This window comes from Solenopsis invicta, chromosome 9 (assembly GCF_016802725.1).
Source record: "Solenopsis invicta isolate M01_SB chromosome 9, UNIL_Sinv_3.0, whole genome shotgun sequence".
Classification (NCBI taxonomy): domain Eukaryota; kingdom Metazoa; phylum Arthropoda; class Insecta; order Hymenoptera; family Formicidae; genus Solenopsis; species Solenopsis invicta.
Genome location: NC_052672.1, coordinates 4,023,742 through 4,048,403, shown reverse-complemented (window position 1 = coordinate 4,048,403; position 24,662 = coordinate 4,023,742). Strand labels below are relative to the sequence as shown.

General features: G+C 31.4%; 2 protein-coding genes and 1 long non-coding RNA gene across 5 annotated transcripts; 2 read left to right on the top strand and 1 right to left on the bottom strand.

Annotated features, from left to right (window-relative positions):
• Positions 1-421: 421 nt before the first annotated feature.
• On the bottom strand, positions 422-2,785 carry LOC105204430. Of its 2 annotated transcripts, XM_039453452.1 has the most exons (4): positions 2,182-2,785; positions 1,856-2,089; positions 1,249-1,711; positions 422-1,182 (listed from the first exon to the last, which is right to left on the bottom strand). In XM_039453452.1, the coding sequence occupies exons 2-4, from the start codon at positions 1,904-1,906 to the stop codon at positions 986-988; spliced, it is 711 nt and encodes a 236-aa protein (XP_039309386.1). In that variant the 5' UTR covers positions 1,907-2,089; positions 2,182-2,785; the 3' UTR covers positions 422-985. The 2 variants fall into 2 exon arrangements, with proteins under 2 accessions (XP_039309386.1, XP_039309385.1); XM_039453451.1 differs by having other exon boundaries at positions 422-1,711; positions 2,182-2,774.
• Positions 2,786-7,265: 4,480 nt separating this feature from the next.
• Positions 7,266-7,712, top strand: LOC120358662. The gene is made up of 3 exons (XR_005575574.1): positions 7,266-7,280; positions 7,381-7,549; positions 7,658-7,712. It is a non-coding gene; the product is annotated as an uncharacterized LOC120358662 (long non-coding RNA).
• Positions 7,713-10,576: 2,864 nt separating this feature from the next.
• Positions 10,577-24,444, top strand: LOC105201789 (phosphatidylinositol-3-phosphatase SAC1). 2 transcript variants are annotated; one of them, XM_011169991.3, is made up of 9 exons: positions 10,577-10,717; positions 10,931-10,998; positions 11,122-11,213; positions 11,287-11,627; positions 11,713-11,824; positions 12,064-12,407; positions 15,929-16,306; positions 23,671-23,838; positions 23,901-24,444. In XM_011169991.3, exons 2-9 carry the CDS (start codon positions 10,961-10,963, stop codon positions 24,177-24,179), a joined length of 1,752 nt encoding a protein of 583 aa, XP_011168293.1. In that variant the 5' UTR covers positions 10,577-10,717; positions 10,931-10,960; the 3' UTR covers positions 24,180-24,444. The 2 variants fall into 2 exon arrangements, with proteins under 2 accessions (XP_011168293.1, XP_025997322.1); XM_026141537.2 differs by having other exon boundaries at positions 10,622-10,998; positions 11,268-11,627.
• Positions 24,445-24,662: the final 218 nt, after the last annotated feature.

Here is a 24,662-nt window from a genome sequence, read left to right as displayed (position 1 = left end):
AGCAATTAAGGAAGTAATATATTAATGCAATTAAGTAATATACATATGATTTATTATAATCATCAAGATTGGAGGTTAAATACATATGTTTTACATGTTTTCGAAAACAAAATTGTATGATAGTATGTGCAAATAAATCATCTATTTCAATTCTTATAAACATTTATGACTTGGAACCGAACTTTTGAATGACATTGGTGATATAATTAATATTTTTGTTATTATAGAAAGTATATACATGCGGAATGTGCGAGATAATTCTTGAAGAAGAAGATACACATGCCCATGAATGTTTAAAGAATTATCCCACAATTGTTAGCGATGAAAATTTGTATTTGTATTCGTATTTGTATTTGTAATTGAAAAAGAATAGTACAGAAAGAGAATAATACTAAGACCATACAATAATAAAATAGGATTCTTGTACTCAAATTTCTATTTTCTTTTCCTATCATCGTAGGAAGCTTTGATTATTAAACGACATATATATTTTTATATATTGTATGAAAATTATACAAAATTAATATTTCACTTGTTAGTACTATTACAGCTACATCAATTTTTTTTCAATAATGTAAAATGTATAAATTCTTTTATTTTCAGAAGTGAATAGAAAACGAAAAAAAGACAATGAACAAGACGTTATGAAACAGATAGCGGAGGCTTTGCAAACTCCGCGACCAGCATTACCAACTCCTCTTGTCCTCGATGAGATAGATAATTTTACTTCTATGATCGGCTGCCAGCTAAGGGAGATATTACCAGCCCGCAGACGCCACATAATGTTGAAAATTCATCAGCTTTTATATACAGAATTGCGTGACAATAATAGTAATAATACATAATAATAATAAATATAATAATTAAAAAATTGTATTTTTAGTAGCACACTAAACACACACACACACACACACATACATTTTGTTTGTGCTGAATTCAAATACACCAAATTTCTTCAAAAATCAATAGAAAGTTTCATGTGTAATTATTTATCGTTTTGCCATGCCACTGCGCCTTCATTATTAAAATATTTACAAAATTCATCTCTAATGAGCATGGCATTCCGAGTACTTGTGTTTGTGCTACATTTGGAGATGTCCACAAATGCACAACCATCTTCCATAATCGTCCTCCACGAACCTTGTACTTGATCACCTTCTGCCGTCTCTCTATCCAGCATGCCTGGTGAAATATAATCATTTTTTTCCATGTTATTCCTGCGGAGCCAGTTATGAATGCAGATTGTACCTTGCACAATTTTCATTGCAGTTTCCACGCTACTAATAATTGGTTTTCGGTAAACTCGCCACTGGCTAGCAAGTATTCCGAAAGAGTTTTCGATTACTCGCCTGGCTCTGCTGAGTCTATAATTATAAATGCTTTGTTCAGCGGTCAGGTTATTTTTGCCGGAGTATGGCCGTAGCAAATATGATTTTAGTGGGAAGGCTTCATCCCCGACAATGCAATAAGGCAAATCCGGTCCTCCTTTATAAAAACTTTTATAAAAACGATCTGGTTTTGGAATATTCATTTTTCCTGCATCGAATTGTTGTCCAAACCGGCTTTCGCGAAAAATGCCTCCATCACTTCGCCTGCCATATGCACCAATGTCGACGAATCGGAAAATATAATTAGCATCACAAACAGCTAATAGCACAATGCTATGACTGTTTTTGTAGTTGTAAAAATTGGAGCCAGCATTGTCTGGACACTGAAATTACACAAAGATTATCGTTTTTTACATACTGTAAGGAAATTGGATTTCGCTCATATCGTTTTTTCTATTTATTTTCCAATAGCTTTCGATATTTTAATAATGCCTAAAAACAATCGTAATAATAAAATTATAACTTACTTGATTACATGCTTTCCGTCGATTGCTCCAATGCAATGTGGAAAGTCCCATATGTCCTCAAAATCTTCTGCGATGCTCCGCCAGTCATCTTCGAGTAGTTGAGATGGGAGAACCAAAGGACACAGCTGTTCCCAAATAATTTGGCACGTTGTAGCAATAATATTGCTTACAGTAGTCAAACCTACCAAATATTGATATGTCATTGAAGACATGGAGTCATCAGCTGCCAGAAATCTGAAACGTGATAATTGATAACATATAGATGTGCTACTCTGTAATGCAACATTTACATTCATATAACTAAAGAAAAAACAAAAGATGTTTACCATAATGTTAACGTCAATCGTTCTGCTGCACTTATCGGCTCTCGCACGACGTACTGTCTCTCTAGATGTGGGCCTACAATGGTTAACAATTCTTCATATTGCACAGTTGACATCCGAAAATAATTATGAAAGCGCAAATCTTCCAATCGCAATGTTGGCAGCAAGGCATGGTAAAAACCATGCTCATAGCGTTTTTTAAAAATTGGCGCAACCCAGAAACATTTCTTTTTCTTGTCTCGTTTATTTTTTTTAGCTAATAACAAAGCTAATGATCCAAGCAGCTTGTCACATCGATCAGCTTCTGCCATTACATGAGTGCACTGCACTAACCACTCATGCATTTTTATTTTCACTGACATGATTTGCTGATTAAATTAATTACAATGCCGACAATGATATTAAAATTATAATCGAGATATTTTTCTTTGAAGTTTGTGTTGAAGAATAGAGGTTAAGGTGCCTACGATGGACGCGGCAAATGCAACAACGCCGCGTTCACGCGGCTGGCGGCATGGAATTAGAAGCCCCTAGAATCTAGTTCTTTCTGAACTGCCGCGTTTGCCGCGTCCATCAGTAGGCACCTTTATAGGCTGTGTTCCGTTTTTACTGGCAGTGCAGTAAATGTGACGTCATGACAGTACACTGTCACAACTGTTCCAATATTACTGCATCACTGCCAGCATCGTATTTCGGAACAGCATAGTAGCCATATTGCACTGTAGCTACCTCACCTTGGAAGCTGCAGTAGTCACAGTGGCAATATGGCTACCATTCATGACGTCATTGATGTTACTAGATGCTGTCGCAGTGCGCTGCGTACCAATGGCTGTGTTCCGTTTTTACTGGCAGTGTAGTAAATGTGACGTCATGACAGTACACTGTCACAACTGTTCCAATATTACTGCATTACTGCCAGCACTGCTATAGCATCGTATTTCGGAACAGCATAGTAGCAATATTGCACTGTAACTACCTCACCTTGGAAGCTGCAGTAGTCACAGTGGCAATATGGCTACCATTCATGATGTCATTGATGTTACTAGATGCTGTCGCAGTGCGCTGCGTACCAATAACGGAACGGATTTTTCACCACTGCCAGTACTGGCAGTTATATCGGAACACAGCCAATAACGGAACGGATTTTTCACCACTGCCAGTACTGGCAGTTATATCGGAACACAGCCATAGTTGCGACACTTTTTTTTAGATGCATTTCTGAACGCGCAACTATAACGAGAGATGAGAACGACTGCAGTTGTGGAGGTTAGCGCGAAATGTCAAATGTTGATATACAAGGTGTCACAAAGAAAATTTGGGCACCTTGGAGGAAATATAAGATAAGTATACTCGCAAATATTTTTCAAATAGAGTTTATAAAAAAATATTCGCACATTTTTCGTATAGGATCGGCTTTGGTCTAATTGAGCTTTATATATTCGTCATTACAGCAACGATGAGCTGAGATGCTTAGATGTAGTTAAATAAATTATAACTACAATATAAAAAATTAAAATTTTAAATATTTGTTACAGTTATAATTATAATTTATTTAATTACATCTAAGCATCTCAGATCATCGTTGTTGTAACAACGAATTTATAAAGCTCAATTAGACCAAAGTCGATACGGAAAATGTGTTATTTATTAATTAAAGCTAACTTTTTCTTATTTTTAGAAGAAGTAGAAGATACAAGGATGATATTGAAAGAAAGGTAAATAAGATTTTAGTTTAATTACGTAAGACGTAAGAAAAATTTTGTAATAAATATACAATTTATTATTTGCATAGGTATCACTTTCTGGTCCATTGATGCAACAAGCACGCAACATTTTGAAACAGATGGATGGTAAAGTGATGAAGAATGAATTTGATATTCAAATTCTTGATTTATTGGCGAGTTCTTGGCCAGACAGACCACCAGTTGAGAAAAGCTGGAACTATTGAAGGTAATATTATTTTAAAGTATGCGGCTCTTTATATTTTATTATAATATTTATCTATTGCATTATTTCTTAAAAGGATATGAAGACTGGTTTATTAGAAGAAGGGAAAGCTACCTTACTCACGAAAATGTCTTTGGAAGAAGGGAAGCCAGATCCTGTCACATAGAGGATAAAATATTTGTTGCACCACCGAACTTATGACAAGTGATTTATTTATTCCAATTATGTTTGCACCCATTGCTTGTGCGACAGCATTGAAAATATTACATTCTCCATGGAGGTAAAAAATGATTATTTCAGTGTAATCTTTAGCTTTATATATGTATACATAAATCTTTTCCATAACAATAACTGTATTACGTCCATTTGGTATTAAATCTCGCACATTGTTGACGCCAAATTAATTCACCTAGAAACAACGCATGTATTAAGTTAGAAAAAAAAAAATATATATATATTTTTCTAACTTAATAAAAAATATATATAAAAAAAAATATATATATATATTTTTCTAACTTAATACATGCGTTGTTTCTAGGTGAATTAATTTGGCGTCAACAATGTGCGAGATTTAATACCAAATGGATGTAATACAGTTATTGTTATGGAAAAGATTTATGTATACATATATAAAGCTAAAGATTACACTGAAATAATCATTCTTTACCTCCATGGAGAATGTAATATTTTCAATGCTGTCGCACAAGCAATGGGTACAAACATAATTGGAATAAATAAATCACTTGTCATAAGTTCGGTGGTGCAACGAATATTTTATCCTCTATGTGACAGGATCTGGCTTCCCTTCTTCCAAAGACATTTTCGTGAGTAAGGTAGCTTTCCCTTCTTCTAATAAACCAGTCTTCATATCCTTTTAAGAAATAGATAAATATTATAATAGATAAATATTATAATAAAATATAAAGAGCCGCATACTTTAAAATAATATTACCTTCAATAGTTCTAGCTTTTCTCAACTGGTGGTCTGTCTGGCCAAGAACTCGCCAATAAATCAAGAATTTGAATATCAAATTCATTCTTCATCACTTTACCATCCATCTGTTTCAAAATGTTGCGTGCTTGTTGCATCAATGGACCAGAAAGTGATACCTATGCAAATAATAAATTGTATATTTATTACAAAATTTTTCTTACGTCTTACGTAATTAAACTAAAATCTTATTTACCTTTCTTTCAATATCATCCTTGTATCTTCTACTTCTTCTAAAAATAAGAAAAAGTTAGCTTTAATTAATAAATAACACATTTTCCGTATCGACTTTGGTCTAATTGAGCTTTATAAATTCGTTGTTACAACAACGATGATCTGAGATGCTTAGATGTAATTAAATAAATTATAATTATAACTGTAACAAATATTTAAAATTTTAATTTTTTATATTGTAGTTATAATTTATTTAACTACATCTAAGCATCTCAGCTCATCGTTGCTGTAATGACGAATATATAAAGCTCAATTAGACCAAAGCCGATCCTATACGAAAAATGTGCGAATATTTTTTTATAAACTCTATTTGAAAAATATTTGCGAGTATACTTATCTTATATTTCCTCCAAGGTGCCCAAATTTTCTTTGTGACACCTTGTATATCAACGTTTGACATTTCGCGCTAACCTCCGCAATTACAGTCGTTCTCATCTCTTGTTATAGTTGCGCGTTCAGAAATGCATCCAAAAAAAAGTGTCGCAACTATAATGAAAACGACTGTACATGTAGTAATACATGTATTGGTAACACATGTATTACTTAAATATGCAGAACAAAATTGAAAGATAGATAATGATATCAGGGTAAATTAAGAAACAGTTTTATATCAAATTTATTATTTATAATAGCTATTCTGTAATAACATTCTGTCATATCCAACCTTCTTGCGATATATTGATACAAAATTTTAAGGTTATAGTTGTACATTAATAGATATGTCCGTGTTGCTTGAATTTCTTGCATGTAAAATGTTTTCTTTTTCTTAAATGCCTAACATATATTTATTTCGTTTTAAATACATAAATTTTTGAAAATTACAAGTAACAGGTATGTATGCCCGCACAAGTTAGATTTGCACATAGATGATTCACACATACTAGTGTGCAAAATATCAGTTCCACACATGGTGGAAGTATAACATGGTGTGCTCAATTTGGCTAAACCACGCCCCTTTTCACGGCAAAGTGTCTCTTATTCCTGAAGGCTGCCAACTGTGAAAAAATGAAATATTTAATGTCGGAAAGTTGCTGAACCTAGATGGTCGCATCTTTGTCACACGTACGAGTGCGTGCATTGCGTCTTTTTCTGTCATACCAGCGCCGCCAGCGTCATTGCTCCAATTTCAGTGTCTTTGCTTCATAGCGTCTATAGTAACAACACGTGCTTTGAGGTTATTTTTTAAACTTTATTGTAAAATAAAGTGAAAATGGTACGTTGTGTAGTGAAATCGTGTAAAAATTGCAACGAAACGTACTTGCCGGCGCAAGTAAGCTTTTTCCGATTTCCGGAAAATGCAGTAATGTGTGAAGGCTGAATTCAGAGAATCGGAGAGAGTTTTATGCCGAAAAATATTAAGAATGGTAAGTCTTATTAAATATTATTAGCCAATTTTTTGTAATGACATTATTTCCATTGCAATTTGTATTACACATACAGGCACACACACAACATTCCAATACTGTTCCAAAAGAAAATATTGTAAATATTCGTATCTTAATAGAGCAACCTAACCTAACACCAATTACTTGATATATATACTAACCAACAACTTTCTATTTAATTGTCTTAACTTTTGCAATAAATTTAAAGAATAGTATATTAAACTGATACAATATGTTTCAAGATAATTAAATGTACGTATCATGTATACATTTATACGTATTGTCGAAATTAAAATAATTTAATAGGAAGTTACATAGCACACATCAAGTGCTTGATGTAAACTAAGACAATTGTTAACTTATTAATTGTTAGTTAACTTAACTATTATTCTGTCATTTGAATTTTCAGCAAATATATGCTTAGCACACTTCACAGAAGATTTGTTTGTGAGAAGTAAAAAGATTCGACCTCCTATGGACATTCGAAGACAGTCGCTTTTGCCGAGTGCAGTTCCAACATTATTGTTACCAAAAACGGAAAATAGGTAAAAATGAATAAATAATAATTGATGTATTAATTACTGAAAAATACATTCCTTTTTTTGCATAACATTATCAAAGTAACATTTATATTTTCTATTTTAGTAACAATGAAAGTAATATGGACTTCAAAGTCATAGCCGAAGATTTTCCGCTTCCCGTCATCCACGAAAATGTACATGTAGTCTTCCGAGTTACTCGTCAGCCCTGATGATCCATCGAATATACAGGAATGTATGATAGATGCAGAATCACCGAAGGGTCGATTTAGAAGGTAAGAACAACATTGAACGATTACTGATGATAGTAATTTGCTATCTTAATTTGCCACAAAATTCTTGGTATATACAATAAACAATGATGTTTTGTTTTATTATTACAGTAATCGAAGGCTGGAGGAAACATATGCAATGTGTTGAACGCCACCAAAAACAAGAAAAAAATGAAAAAAATTAAATAGAATTTTTAGCTCTTAGTTTTTTAACTTTGAAATGTATAAAATAATAAATAATTATGTGTATCTAAAAACTGTATAATATAAGAATTGTGTATAATAAATTATTATATTTATCATGAAACTTGCATAAAAAATAATGACTTATTTCTTCACATTTTGTCGGTAGAGATTGTCTTAGTCAGTTCATTCAAAAACAGCAACACGTGGCTCAAGCATAAAATCAATGAATATTATTTAATTCAATTTAACTATCTTAACTATTTTTTTCTTTTCATTTTTAATGAAAAAATATCTTCAAATTTCAATAATTTTTTATTTACAAAAAATTAATATTCTGTAATGATTTGTGGACTTAATAATTCTATTTATTTCTTGTTTTGGAAAAAATTCTTGTATATCAATAGTTGTTTTTTAAATTTTTAAGAACTTTATTTTTTATTATTAAAATTACCGTAAAATTTATTACGATATTTATATTTGTAGTGTTATTTCAAATATTATTTTATTATTCAATACTATTAATCTTTATATTTTACACAAACTGTTTAATTTTTATTAATTTTTTACAATGAGTGCAATTAGTCTTTCGTGTCGTGTTGTATTTAATAACATTTATTTACAGCGGTAACTATCTGCAAGAAAAGAGATAGAGTGAAAATAGAAAACGTCCGACAAAGACAGTTATATCAGGTGTACAGACTTTAGAAAGTGAAATACTTCAACTTTTCACAGTTGGCAGCCCTCTGGAATAAGAAGCAGAAAAACGACGGAGAGCGCAGATTTTAGAGAAAGAAGGCTGCAAATTGAGCACACCATGCTATCCCTTCCACCATGGTTGGGGCTGTGTTCCGTTTTTACTGGCAGTACTGAAAATTTATAGTTCACGTCACGTTTGTTCGAGTTGCTTGAAATCCCCAAAAATTTTTGCACTCGAGATGAGATAAATATAAGGCACAGTATATCCAGTAGCGCAACTCCCTGTCGGCACCTTTGATCTTAGCGTGTACAAAATTGAACTGCACATGCGCGAGCTAAGTAGGTAACCAATCATAGATCTGCTCTTTGGTGCTGCACTAAAATGTTGTATCTCGCTTTCACTAAACTTGAAATGTATATGTATTTCATTTCAAGTACAACGGCTGTTCCCTTGTCATCATTTCCTTTTATCATTTCCCTCTCTTTTTCAAACGTATTATTTGCAAGTTGGTTATTATATTTAAGATATAAATTAAATAAAAACGATATAAATAAGTATTTAATCACGCAATATACTATTCAAACAATAAAAAATATGTAAATAAAGAAAATATATATAACAAAGGAAAAATATATATACAATTCAACAAATATTGATAAAAAAGAAAGTGTGTGTGTGTATATATATATATATATAGTTTCTGTAAAAAAATGCGTAAAATTTAAAAAAAACGTTGAGTGCAAATAAAGAGAAAACAGTACCTTTAAAACTCAACTTGTGTAAAAACAAATATTACAAGCACTAGAACAACTTATAATTCTTTATTTTATCATTATAAACTAAGCCTAAATGTTTAATCACCAGGAATATTCATTATAATAAAGATAAAGCAATAACTTATGATTTAAATTCAGTTTTGCGAAAGCGAAATACCTCTAAGACTCAATTTGTGTAATTAAAAATATTTCAAATATTAGAACAACTTATATTTTTTCATTTTATCATTAAAAACTAGGTCTAAATATTTAATTACTGGAAATATTTATTATAATAAAGATGAAGCAATAACAGTAATGATTTTGATTCAGTGTTATGAAAGCGAAACATCTTGGTGATTCTAAACTTTTAATCTAAATCATAACTGTTTTTGCTTTATCTTTATTTTCATAAATATTTCTGGTGATTAAACATTTAGACTTAGTTTATAATGATAACATAAAGAAATTTAAGTTGTTATATTGCTTGTAATATTTTTAAGTACACAAGTTGAGTCTTAGAGGTAATTCGCTTTCGCAAAACTGAATCTAAATTATAACTGTTATTGCTTTATCTTTATTACAATGAATTTTTCTGATGATTAAACATTTAGATCTAGTTTATAATGATAAAATAAAGAAATTTAAGTTGTTCTAATACTTGTAATATTTTTAATTACATAAGTTGAGTCTTAGAGCTTTAAATCAGAGAGCACATTCTTACAGTGAAAGGTGAAATTTACATGGGACAAATTAGAAAGGTAAAAATAAGTTTGTTTATACACATTTGGCTTAAATAACTTTACTTTGTAATCATATACATAATTTATAGATTTTTAACTGATTATAAAAATTTGATACGAAGTGTATTTAAGAGTGATACGTAAAATCTTTCTATAAATGTTTAGATCATACGGGGAATAATAGAAACTATCTCCTCGACAGTTAATATTAATTTCCACTCAGTCACTGAACACCACTGAGCACTGAACACTTCTCACTATCTATTTTTTTTGACACAGCTTTTCACTTTTCTATACAGCTGATGTACAGCTAAACGTCTGCTCCCGCCAATTCTAACCGAATTCTACATGGCATTTAAATGTGTGACAGAAAGAGCTATAGAAAAACAGTAAGAGAAAATGCGACAGAAAATCTGTTATGTGATTGGTTACCTACTTAGCTCGCGCATGTGCAGTTCAATTTCGTACACGCTGAAATCGGGAGAGTTGCGCTACTGTATATACTGTGTATAAGGCTTGTTTTCTATTCCTGCACTAGACTGCACTGGAACGTTCCTTCTTGCTTTCGCTAACTTTGAAACATCTATCTATTTCATTTTAAGTGTACACTTATTTAGAGAGTTCAGGAACAGAAAACAAACGGATATATTCGACCGTGAAAAAGAGAGAGACGACGAAGAAATTAATTCAAAAAGGGCAGCAACACGAACAGGCCTATATACTATACATTTTCAGTACTGGCAGTTAATATCGGAACACAACCTGGTTGCAGTGGTGGCTGGATAATAAGGTTATTTCGGTTTTGATTGGTCTTGACAGCCTTTGATCATGTCAAATTGTAGTTGATAAGAACAATTACATCATAATCTTTCTTATTAACAATTTTTGCGCTTGGAAAAATATTTATGTTCATATATGGGTTACGTTTCACACGAAAATCGTAATTTATTTTTCTCGGCGTTATTTCATTATTTTTTCGTTTTTTGCCCGTCTGTCTGCTCAGTGTACCTTGATCTACTTGTTATTTGACAATATGATGCCAAATACGGATGTCTATGATAGCCTGTACTTGTGAGTAAATTCTGGTTATATATCGTATAATATTTTTTTTACACGATATAAAATACACATGCAAAAAAATTATATACGCTGCCAATTTTATTGCTTAGTATAATTCAATTTTGTTTTGCCAAGGTATGCCACTCCAGAAAAGTTCTTTGTTGAGCCAGTTGGAACTAAGGTCTTGCTAGTGGTTGATAGAGTGAGTCAGCAGATTTATACACAAGGTAATTAATAAGCAAGTTTACAAGCTTAAGATAAGCTGACTAGTTGACAATCAGTCTGTGCTTCTTTTTGCAGTTGGCACTGCTAATCAGATTCCAACAACTGCCAGCCGTAGAAAGATATGGGGACTAGTGGGAACTATACGCCTTTTGGCATGTCGTTATCTCATTGTTATTACGGATGCACAAATGTGTGGGACTATAGCTGGACACAATATTTATAGGGTAGCCTTGACAGATGTGATACCCTATACCAGGTCTTCTCTGCATTTGACTGAGAAACAGGTCCAACATAATGCTGTGTACTTGGAGATGATAAAATCTGTATTGAACATGCCGTATTTTTACTTCAGCTATACTTATGATCTCAGTCATACTATGCAGAGGTTGCATAATACCACACCTGAATTTTTGCAAGTAAATATATTATGTGTACTATTGTTGTTTTTATATGCTTTTGTAAGCAGTTTTTTTTTTACAATAAAGCTGTGTTGTAATTTAGATGCCGCTTCATGATAGGGCAGATCCCAGGTTTGTATGGAATGCCTATCTCCTGCAGGATCTTAGCGCAAGACCAGAGCAGTATAAATTCTGTTTACCCATTATTCATGGCTGTATCCTTTGTATCATGTATCATAAACTTTTAATGTCGATTTACACCAATGTAGTTTAACTTTAATTTCAGTTTGTCTGTCTTCCTAGTTTTAAGAAAAGCGTTCTAGTTTTAATTTCTAGAAAAAGATAAAAAGTAAGTTAAATCGAGATTAAAGTTAAGCTATATTAGTGTAAATAGATCTTAAACTTTTAAAGATTTTTATGTTTCTGTGATAACCTTAACGATCGATTTACGCAGTTGTCTCTCTGAATACAATGGTTGTGAATGGTATTGCATTTAATTGGGGCATTGTCTCTAGACGTGGTATACATCGTGCTGGCACAAGACTATTTTCACGTGGTATAGATGCCACTGGGAACGTGTCTAATTATGTGGAGACTGAGCAGTTGATTGAGGTAAATGGCGATCGCAGTTCCTTTGTGCAGACTCGTGGATCCATTCCTCTCTTTTGGTGCCAGACGCCAAACTTGAAGTACAAGCCTAAGCCACAGATCAGTCTGCATGAGGATCACCAAAGCGCTTGTGCTCGTCACTTTGATGTTCAAATCTTTCATTATGGAAGGCAAATTCTAGTGAATTTGGTAAGTTCTTTTTTTCGACACTTGTCTATGATATTTAAAGATTAATAAAATTAAAATAAATGAAGGATTTTTTCTAAAAATTAAATGAGTCCAAAAAGTTTTCAAGAAACAAAAAGTTTTTAAATTGTTTATTGTATAAATATAATTTTTTTTAACATAGGTATGAGATAGGTATAAGAATAGGTATTTCTCGAGGTATTTCTCTTTGTATAAATATGATAATTTTTTTTTGAATATACAGGTAATGACCGCCGCACCTCTCGTGGTGAGGTAGAGTAAGTCAAACTAAGCAGACAAGTTCTTTACCATTTCGCAAAATTTGTAGTAATTAACAAAATATTAATTACTGAAAATCATCGACTTAGCCTCATATCGCCAAATGCAAACATGCGGCGAGATGGGTTTGCCCGGCAATAAAGCGCGTGGAAAGTTGTTATTTTTAAGCGGTACCGTGCTGTTCGTGTTTTGTCACTTATAATAAACAATTGCCCGCGCATTTCGCAGCTCTTGGCTTGACGGTTCTATCTCGTGTTTGTATTGGGTGGTAGACCGGACTAAGTCGCTGATTTTCAGTAATTAATGTCTTATTAATTACTACGAATTTTGCAAAATGTTAGAGAATTTTTCTGTTCAGTTTAGGGTAACCAACTAAGGGAAAAAGGGAGGAAATTCCTCCCTTTTAATCATATTTTTCCTCCCTTTTGTCATAAAAATTGTAGAAATTGCTCTCTTTTCAAAATTGTTAAATGAAAATAATGAATTGAGAATAGAGAATAGAGAAAATCTGTTTAATTTAGCTTTATAATACAGATAATCATTACTAGCCAATCAAAAACATTGTGACAAAGATAGATGTCTCACGATCATACAGTTTTCTCTTATTTAGATGGACTGCATTTGAAAATTATATGTACATACTCGTCAGGTAGAGTTACTTTGAGTGACCAATTAGGACGAATAGTTGCTATTGCGAGTTTAGCGTGTTCGGACATGTTTGTCCGTTACTGAAATATTTTTTTAACCGTCGATTGCATCACAATCGGCCATCCGGGACAACTGTTGTTGTCCTTTGTGCTTTGATTTCCTAACTGATTCTCTGATATTGACTTTGTTTTCCAATACCGACTTTTATCTAAACACGATTCAAAAGTTCTTGACTTTGCTTTCAATATTTTTTACTTGAGAAATGGCTGTAACGCTTCTGGTGCAGGATTCAGAAGCGGGTGCCAATATTACCTAAGAAGAAGAAGGATGAAGAAAAACTAAAATTTCTTGATACTGTAAAGGCTGTGTTGATGATGCAATACAATTTTAAAAATGTGTAATATTAGAACTTTTACAACAATGCTATAAATAATAAAAAAATGTTAAACTTTTGCAAAAGTTAAATATAAAGACAACAAAGAAAACAAATATTGAAAAGACTTTTTATTTTAAAAGATTTTAAAATTGTTGTTTAGTTAATTTTTTTGTTTGAAAGACTGCGAAAAAGTATATTAAATATGTGATTAAATATTACTTTCAGTTAAATTGTTAAACATAATTAACACGTTAAGTGCTACGCCGGTCCTTAGGATCCGGCGCTAGACTTTCCGTTTAGGCCTTGCCGGTCTGGAAAAGTTCGCTTACCGGATAATTGTGGCGTGAACGGAACGGCACGTAAAACCAGCGTGGCATTTAATGTGTTGATATTATAAATATTAACGAAACTGCAGAATCAATATTTGCACTGTTACTGATCTCTGATACTGATTTAACATGGAGATATCGCGAAGATCGCAGTTTTGTATATCAAAGAGGTTATATAATAGTATAATTTTAATTATTATAGATTTATTTACTTAAATGGTTTTACTTCATTGTTGTTAGCTATTTGGCTCGCTTGTTATATCTAGTATTTAATAAAGTAAAAGTTAAACGTCGGTTCGTGGAAACCGGCGCGATGTAAATGGAAAGTCTTAGGGATCGGCGTAGCACTTAACGTGTTAAACAAAACGTGTCAAAAAATGTTTTTGGATGCTTTTCAGCTACGACACAAGTCGACACTGTGTAACATAGTGTCCATTAGTGTAAGAGAAAAAATTTTAGTTGTCTTACATTAATGGATACTGTTACACGGTGTCGACTTGTGCCGTAGCTGGAAAGCACCCTTTATGTCTTTCTTCAGTTATCACCTAGTAAAATTGATGCCCCCCCCCCTATTTTCCTCCATTTTTACAAAAAAATTCTCTCCCTTTTCAATTTTGGAGTTGGTCACCCTAGTTCAGTTTGGCTTGCTTTATTAGCTCACGAGAGTTGCAATGATCATTACTAGACTTTCTGTATAAAAGATATGAGAACAAAGTTTTATTTTGACAAATATTTTGAGGATTAAAAAAAAAACCTTTGGTTTGGTAAAAATTTTCTATTTATTACTTAAGACTCTTGACTTTCTAAGTATGATATTGTTTATATGACATTAGAGGTGAGAGATAACGTGCAATAAATTCTTTGTTATGTACAACTTTATTTTTTAGATTTTCCTTAATTCTGCGTAGTCACAATTCTTGCAAGTTCTGTCTTGCAATGGGAATAAAATGACCCCAGTGTATTTAATGGGTTGCATGTTCACAGCTTTTGTTTTTTAAGTAGAAAATAATTATATACTTTAAATATTATAGAACACAGAAATACAGTGATTTTATAAAGGTTTTAATTGTAATATATGTTTAAAAAGAATCACGAAAGTAAAAATGTTTGGAGAAATGAGTTTTTTTACTCAAAAATATTACATTTTTAATTTTTATTTTGTTTTATAAAAATTTATGGCAATACTGTACAGATATAACACGTTCAGAAATAAATAGTACAATAGTTTGAGTTTGCCTTAAAAGAAGTATTTATTTAGTAAAAAAAAAGGGGGGGGGGATGTGACATTATTGCATAAAAGAGTATTTATTTAGTTTAGAAATTGAATTATTGTATTAATTCTTGTTTGAATTATCACTATAATTGAAATAATATAGAAACATAAAAAGTTAATTAAATGCATTAAAGTTTTAAATTTTTTTTTAGGCGAACCCAGAGTGACTTAAAAATATAAAAATTTCGTAATTCTGAAATCTGCAAAATATGCGATAAATTGTAACATCTGTTCAATATGTAAAGAAGTGTAAAGTAATTCTTGAAATAATGCTTCATTTTTTGATTGTCAACATTATCATAATAGGTTTTTGATAGATTTAGGACATATGTCTCAATTTACCATATATTTTATAGGTTTTAAGATTGCAAAATTATTATATTTTTAAGGGAAAACTGAAAAATAAAGCTGTATATAGCAAATAATTTATTGTTAATTTAGCACAGTAATCCAGATTTTAAAAAATTGTTTAGTTTTGTAGAAAAACTTTCAATTATAAAGAAAATTGGTATAAATTCTATTATATTATAAAGGTAAAAAAATTATCTCAGAAATTGTTTATTTTATTGAAAATATTTATTTTATTTTCTATATTTATATATGTACTAATTTTGAATAGATTGATCAACGTGGACCAGAAGCACTACTTGAAGATGCATATCGTAATTTAGTCCAAAGAATTAATAACCAAAATGTTCGATATGAGGCTTTCGACTTTCACGCGGAATGTAGAAGATTGAGGTGGGACAAATTGAACACATTAATGGATCGATTAGCCCATGATCAAGAACAAATGGGATATTTCTTGTTGATGAGAGACGGAGCATTGATCTCTGCTCAGGATGGTGTTTTCCGCACGAATTGCATTGACTGTCTAGATCGGACGAATGTTGTACAGAGTATGTTGGCGAAACGAGTTCTCAATGAAGTATTGAGCAGGCTAGAGATACTTAGAAAGGTGGAAGATCATCCTGCGTTTGAAAATCTTTTCAAACAGGTACTGAATTTTTTTAGATAATGGAAATTTTTTCAAAATTTAAATATTAAATAAAATATAAATACTTTTAAGGAGATTCTCCAGTCTTTTTGTAATATAAATAGGGAAAGGTGGGGCAAGACGTAATATTCCCGCTTCGCGCGATTTGAATGCAGGAATCGAGCTTACGTGTTGGATGTGATTTTTTGATGGTTGAAAGTTACCCACAAACTAGCAAAGTAGGCGTCTGCATTATTGAATTACATTATACTTTATATTTTTTTTGCGATTTGTTAATGATTTTATTTTTTTTATTTGTGACAGTATTAAATTATAGTAATTTCCTTGTGACTGCATGTGTTTTTGAGACCAAATTTAATAGATTATATGGTAAGAATGTTATTTTTTATTTTTGTAAACAATATTTGGAAAATTATTGATATCATTTTGATTAGATGAGAAGGGGCAAGGTAGAGCAAAGGAAAGTAGAATAGTGCACAGTGAGATTGTGCACATCTTGTCTAGCAATTAACCTCAGTCACTTGCAGAGAAATTTTTCTCTTTGAACAGTCAATTAGCGACATGGTCAATTGGGTGTCACTCGAATAGATTTATGTCTGATAATCTCATTTATGATAACTTTAAGGGGATTACCTACTTTGAAACGTTAAAAAAAAGATAATTTTTTTGAGATTTTTTAAAATAAAAATAAGACGGTATATCTTTTCAAAACATCTTAATATCACTCCATGTTCTGGTTGATAAGAAAGTTTATCTGCTAAAAAAAATAAATTGGTATTGTCTTCGGAGCAACAATCCAGATAAGATATAAGTCAACAAAAAGAAAAACGTTAATTCTTTGACTGTACATGTGAACTTGAGACATTCGACTTAATGGGTTCATTCCAAATTGCACATCAAACGCATAGAGCATAATTTGTTGTTCATCGAACGTTAAACAAGGATAAATGCTCTGTGCGTTTAATGTGCAAGTTTGTACCCAATGTAACATTTTAGGTTATGTTGTAAAAAACAATTATAATATTACAAAATATGAAATGTTATAAAAACTGCTATATCTGATAGAAGACACTTTCTACTTTGTATTTATATTTTTAAAGTGTACTCCGTTTTATCCCACCCTTGGAACAAGATGAAAAGAAATGCCTTTTTTTAATTTTTAAAAGTAAAGATTATAATGCTTTGAAGATTTTATTTAACGATAATTATATTGAAAGATTCATATCCAAAGAATATTTAAGGAGTAAAGATAATTTGTTGATTATGATAGCCTAGTTTTTATTCATCAAAATTTAACTATCCCGTCTTGTCTACTTTTCTCTACATAATTATACTCTGAGAATAAGTTTATGATTAATATAGGGAAGACCAGGGCACCATAAGCAAAAATTTAAATTCTCAAGAGTACTTGTGAATATAAGATTTTTGAAATATAATTAGTATTTATTATACATTTTAAACTTTATTATTAATACTATTAAGTATAATATACTATTAAGTATATTTAGTAAATGTTGATTAGTTTTTAAGGGGGTATATCTAATGAGGAAGTAAAAAAAGATAAATTTTTATGATTTAAAAAAAAGTATGCATATTTTTGTACGAAAGTTTTTGTATTCGAAAGAGTATACTTGGATAAAGATTTCATATTTTTTAAATGTAAAAATGTTAATAAATAAAGAAGCTTATAGCTAACGTCCGGAAAATCGTTTCTCAAAACGTGTTTTGCGGTGACCACTGCTGTATGGACTCAGGTTATCTGATACGAAAAATTTCAAAAAATTTTAATTAGTTAATATATGAATTGATCTAGTCTTTAATCGATCGAGATTCTGAAAAATTAAATTGTTACAAAATGGCAGCTGTTCAAAGTTAAAGGTTCATTTTTCACAAAAAATCTGTCATTTTTCATCTATTAAAAAAAAGTAAGTTGGAAAAAAATCCTTTGATTAAAGACTAGATTTATATATGTCTAAAAGAAGTATGTAAATTTCAGATTGATCAGTGCAGTGGTTTTTGAAATATTGTGGTCACTGATTTTAAAAACATAGTTTTGAGAAAAACGCGTTTAAAGTGTCGACGTCAACTGCTGTAGTGCCAATGTTTCCGGTTTTTGTATTTGTTGTTTCAAAAGTCCATTGAATTTGATGTTTCAATGTGTTAGAAGATCCTTTATATTTACTAATATTTACTAATGTAAGTATATGTTTTAGTAATGAACAATAGATATTCGTTCTTCACACAGCTACCGCGGATACGCTCCGACGGACGTATATTTAAGGCCGCGTATATCCCCGTAAAAATACAGCGAAACAACTTTAAATTTTGACGGAATATTTCTACATTATATATTTCAGGAAAATGTGATTTTTGAAAAATTAATTTTTTTCAAAGTTTCTAACTAGATATATCTCCTTAAGAAATATAAACACATTTTTTGAGGAGTGACACAAGGTGTTCCATATTCGGAGCATTATGGGTTCATTACAGGTCTAGTTTAAAACGTGCGTTTAGTTCACCACTATATTTGATCCAAACACGATAGATCACAATAGTAAACAGTTGTGAACTTGTGAATTATTTAACTTGTAGGTTAAATAATTCTGATCTATCTTATTGTTAGATGTTCTTAGATTGTATGATATAACGCGTGTAAACCGAGATAGACTAAGAAAGTGGTGCAAAATATATGAACCTGAGCCTCGATTCTCTAACTTATTCGTAAGAGAAACGTATACGAAAGTGGCAAAATATGATCTATAGGAGAATGTCATTAAATAATTCCATTGGCTATTCTGCCACTTTTGTATACGTTTCTCTTACGAGTGAGTTAGAGAATCGAGGCCCAGCAAATCTTGATGTGATATAAGGACTGCTACTTTTATTACAGCCAAAGGTATTCATAGTCCATAGAGCTAAATGTGGTAAACGTTTTTTTGATGACTTATTTTAGGTCAGGATATAGGTCAAGACATAGTTGAAGTCACGTGGTATAAACTAATTAGTTTACTGTGTTATAACCGAAAAATTTATTTGGCGCACAATTTAGTGAACTTGAAAAGATATATAAAATCACACAAATATCAACACTAACGACCTAGCTATGACCATTAAGGCTCCTGAGTACTCGCCGCGGCCATATTGAAGTCGTGACGTTAGAAGCGAGAAATTGCGTGAAATGACACGTAATTTTGTTCGACATGTCATTTGTAAATAAAGCCAATTTGGATAAAACAGACTAAGCAGATGACTTTAAAACACTTCTAAATATCGGTTACAACTATCTTTTTTTCGCCTAGTAGTCAGTAAATAGTCGTAAAAAGCATGTAAAGTGACATCTATTCAGATAGTAAAACACATGAATAGCTATTAAAAGGAGTGAAAAATGTACTTTTATGTATAAAATTCAAAGAAACTTTACTCGTAGTCTATTTTTACGAATTTGGTAAATATGAGACAAGTCATATTTTCACAATGAAACACATAATAACAAAATGACATGCACGACAACATCTCATTGTCAATCTGTCACGTTTCACGTGAATTAGTTCTAATTTTGTCCGCGACGGAATGTCGCTACCGTCAACGCGCAGTTCTTGGCTGAGGAGCCTTAAGATACTTTATTTATGTTATGTTTCAATATAATTTAATTTTTTTATAGATAAAATAAAATAATCTGTATCTTATCCAAGATACATTTACATGTAATTATTTTATTTATCCTTTATTTAGATAATTTTAAGATATCTAAGTATAATATTATCTATTTGATATATGATTGTTACCATCATTTGCTTAAAAAATGATTTCAAAATTGCTGAAACTGAATATACGATCATAAACAGTTTTTGACCACAATTTCTATGTAGTAAATGACGTTAATTTGATCAAAAAGTTCCTGGAATTACCACTAGGCGATGTTCTGAGTCAGCTGATTTGAATTCTGGTTTTTTTTTTATATTAGGTTGCCACATCTATCATTGACATTCTCACTAAATTTTATTGCCATAGCTTGATATTTGTAAAAGTTACACCGTCTTGAGTACATCTATCTCTGCGTGTGTTTTCGATTTTTTATAGTTTTAAAAATGGAGTTGAATTTGCAACAACGAATTTGTATTAAATTTTTCGATAAAAATGGATTTAATGGTGCGAAAACTTTGGAAATGTTGGGAAACTGTTTCGGCAATGATACTCTAAAGAAAAAAACCATTTACGAGTGAACGCTTCAGAAGTGATTCTCACGATGCTCACGGTTTTCATGGATTACAACAGGCATAGCCCACAAACTATAGCTTGAGCTTCTCCGCTTCCCCTTCCACACGCGCGAGTCACGTGCACATACTGTAGCATAGTAGGGACCGAGAGCGGTCGTATGGAGGGGATAGGTGGATTACGGAGTCAGAAGGAAAGACGGGAAGAAGCAACCGTGCGAAGAGGAAGCATGTTCTCCTCGCATGCTTCGTGGGCGCCCACGGGGCCATGCCTGGATTACAACGATATTGTACATCACGAATTTTTGCCAGAAGATCGGACAGTTAATAAGGAGTATTATTTGGGTGTTATGAGAAGTTTGCGTGAAGCAATTTGCCAAAAAAGAAAGGATTTGTGAAATAACTCGTGGATTTTGCAATGATAACGCACCGTTGCACAGTGCCAGCATTATCCGAATTTTTGACCAAGAACAAAACGAATACCATTCAACAGCTATCGAATTCATCTGATATGGCTTCCTGCGATTTTTTTTGTTTGATTAAGTCAAAAAACCACTACGGGGAATGCGTTTTAAATTTATCGTAAACTTAACGCATTGAAATAACTAATAATTTGAATTTTACCGAATATGAATCTGCGATATCCGCTTACAAAATCGTACAAATCAAATCAAGCTTACACATGATATGTCGGAAGCACCTTAGTCTAAATGGTAGTCTCAAGGAATGTGAAGAGAGACATCGTTTCCGAAACATGAATCTAGTGAAACAGCACAAAGTGCAACATAAAAACAATAGGTAAAAAATATAAAATTAAAATTAGACTAATTATATTTAAAGTCAAGATAATAAAAGATAAAAATAATAAATAAAAAAATAATAAAATATAATAAAATAAAAGCTGTACAAGTCAAAGTTGTAAAATTGTAAAAAAGAATTAAATAGCTTAAAAAGAAATGGTAAGAAAATAATACTGTAGATCAGTGCTTGCAACGATCTGCACATTTCGGGTCGATTCCTGAAGCGATACCCACTGCTTTCCCCACTGTTTGCCGCTCGAAGGTCGAGATCACAAACACGTGGCAGGTACTCTGCCTCAGAAGCGTTGCTAAGTGAAAAATACGCTAGTAGCGTACCTTTCGAGAAATTTCTTGTAAAAAATTTTTCTTTTAACTTAATTTTTATAATAACAATAATGTACGGTAATTAGAATTTAGGCAATAGTTTTCCACTTTATTTTACAATTAGACAATATGGATACGAACGTCATATTACAAAGTGTTTGAAGATGAATAATAAGGAACAACTGAAAGTCAGAACAGAACGATAGGAGTGGAAAGAGGAAGGGATAGGATGTTAAAGAGGGGAAGAGAATACGTTCGAGAATAGGAAGATAGACATCAGGAAGAAGTTCGGTATCACTTTGAGTCCTTTTCGTTGTTTTTTGATATGTAACATCTCAGATATTGATCTTTTTACAAAGGCTGGTTCTTTATCTAAAATTTTTATGTTCTCCTAATCAAAATTGTGATTATTCGTGATACGATGTTTTGCGAATAATAGAAGGAGAGCTAGATTTTCTAATATCCGCTTTATGTTCAGTAACTCGTTTTTAACTGATGTTTTAACTGATGTTTTACGTATAATGTAACATTCTATCTCGTGAATGACTGTGTTTTTCCGATTTAAACACAATGTTCTATGTATTTCCGTCATGTGACGTCATTTTAACGAGCATTATCGGATGTCTTGCCTCAAAAATAAGAAATGATGTTTGTTTTATTTTCTCCAAGCGAAAACAGTCTTTTTGTATCACCCTACTTTGCACTTCACTTGTAATATATGTTTTACTAGAAAATTATTAAAACCTTTCTAAATGGTTATAAAATCACTTTCATATCATGCAAATCATTAACGGCACGTGTGACCTGAGCTAACAGATTTTAACATTTTCTAGGTTAAAAATATGAGTAACACGGGGGTGACACTGCCTAGATTTACGCGTCTAGATTTTGTCTCACGGGAATATTAAGCCACTTGGTGGCACATAAGTCGACGTACATCCTTACAATCGATTTGAAAGTTATTGTTTTACTAGAAAATGCAGGTTAAAAAACACAATTCAATTTTACTAGACCGAATAGAGCTTTCTAACAGTTTTAATCGGACGTGTTCAGCAGGGCTATGTCAAATAAGTCAAATCTGTCAAATCAAAGGATGCAGGTAGGAACTAGCGCCTCTTGCGGATTTTCTGGTCGTAAGGAGACATTCGAGGGACGCGTAAAAGCATAGCGAAGTATAAGCAGTGTCACCTCCGTAGTAACAAAGTATTATTTGTATCAGTTGTACATACAACTCTAATTCTGGATTATTCTAAACAGTTGATGATACTCCGTGACTCACGATGCCCGATTTTCTCTATAGACATTCTATCATGAACTATGTTAAAATTTTTGACTGTAGTTTTTTTCAATTTTCTAAAATAGTATTGAGTCTTACAGGAAAGAATTTTAAGTAATTTAATCGTAATTAAAATATAATAATTTTAAAAAATTATAATTTATAAAAAAGAATAAAGTTTATATATAAAGAACATTTAGAAATTAAAAAAATTAAATTTTATTCTATTATTTTTGTGTAAGATTATGAAGGTTTATGAATTATATTATACAATTCTCTTTAAATATAACATTATATTGTGACATCATACTATTAGAAGATGTAATAACGTTTTGTTATTAAATTATTTTTATAAATTTTTTTTTAATGTTTCATGTCAATTTTTATTAATATTTTAAAAAAGAATTAAAATAATTCAGTTTATTATTTCAATTTGGTTCATTATTTATTATTCATTATTTATCATTTTGAAGATGGCGATGCCAAAAGCTTTTGTATCAAAAGATATATATGAATGAAAAGTCACGTGGTTTTTATTTTTGTAAGCTGAAGAACCTTAATAACATACATATATAATAAATAAATAATTATGTTAAAAATAATGTTATGGTATGTTATGGTAAAAATTATGTTAAATATACTAAATAATGAAATATTGACAAATAAATGATTTGGATAAATAAATGTTGATTTGTTTTAATAATAGAAACAATGTTGATTAAAACAAAATATTTTTATTGATGTTCTTAGGTTTGGGCCGATAATGCGGATGTTATAAGTATTCAATACTCGGGTACAGGAGCGTTGAAGACTGACTTTACGCGAACTGGAAAGCGCACTAAATTAGGTGCGATGAAAGACGGCTTAAATTCTTTGACGAGATATTATAAGAACAATTTCGCCGATGGATACAGACAGGTAAATAAATTGAAAACATTTTTTTCTTTTTCGAATATGTAACGATATTTTATGTTATGCAGGATTCGTTAGAGCTCTTTTTAGGCCGTTACATTGTCCAGGACGGTGAATGCACTTCTATTCAATGTCCCTTGGAATCTGAGCGAAACTGGCGTTATACTACATTCCCACTTGTTCTTTTAGTTGCTACTTCGATGTTGGTAGCTCACATAGTTTTACCATCGCGATACACAACGGAAATATTACTATACATGCTATTTTGGGGCGCCATGGTAGCTGGTACATTTGCCACTATTATTCATCACGGCAAGCAATATGTCGACAAGCCAAAATTACTTTAATAGAGTTAATTAATAATTTTATGAAATGTCAAATTATGTATATTGTATAATATGGATAATTGATAAGCAATTGTAGAATTTTTTGTTAATTTTGCATAGTTATTAAATGATCTATATCTCGGTTTCTGTATTATGGAAGAAAAATAGATTTCATTGTGCGATGCATTAATAACGCAAACTTTCATAAAATTTGTTAATTAATATGTTAATTTTCGGTAGTATTCGCGCTATATTAGTTACACAATTATAAACATTTGTATCAAAATGCAATTTTTATTTTGTGAAAGATGTATCTGTATGCATGATCTGTATGTTGTGTCTTTTACAGAATTGCCAGATTGAGTTTTTTTCTAAATTTCAAATTTGGGTTTTGTTATCATCATCACGGAGGATTTTTTAGGAAGATAAGTTTAAGGAAATTTAACAATCGATTTTTAAAAATTGGAATTAAATGTTTATTTTTCAAAATAAGAGTGGTAATAT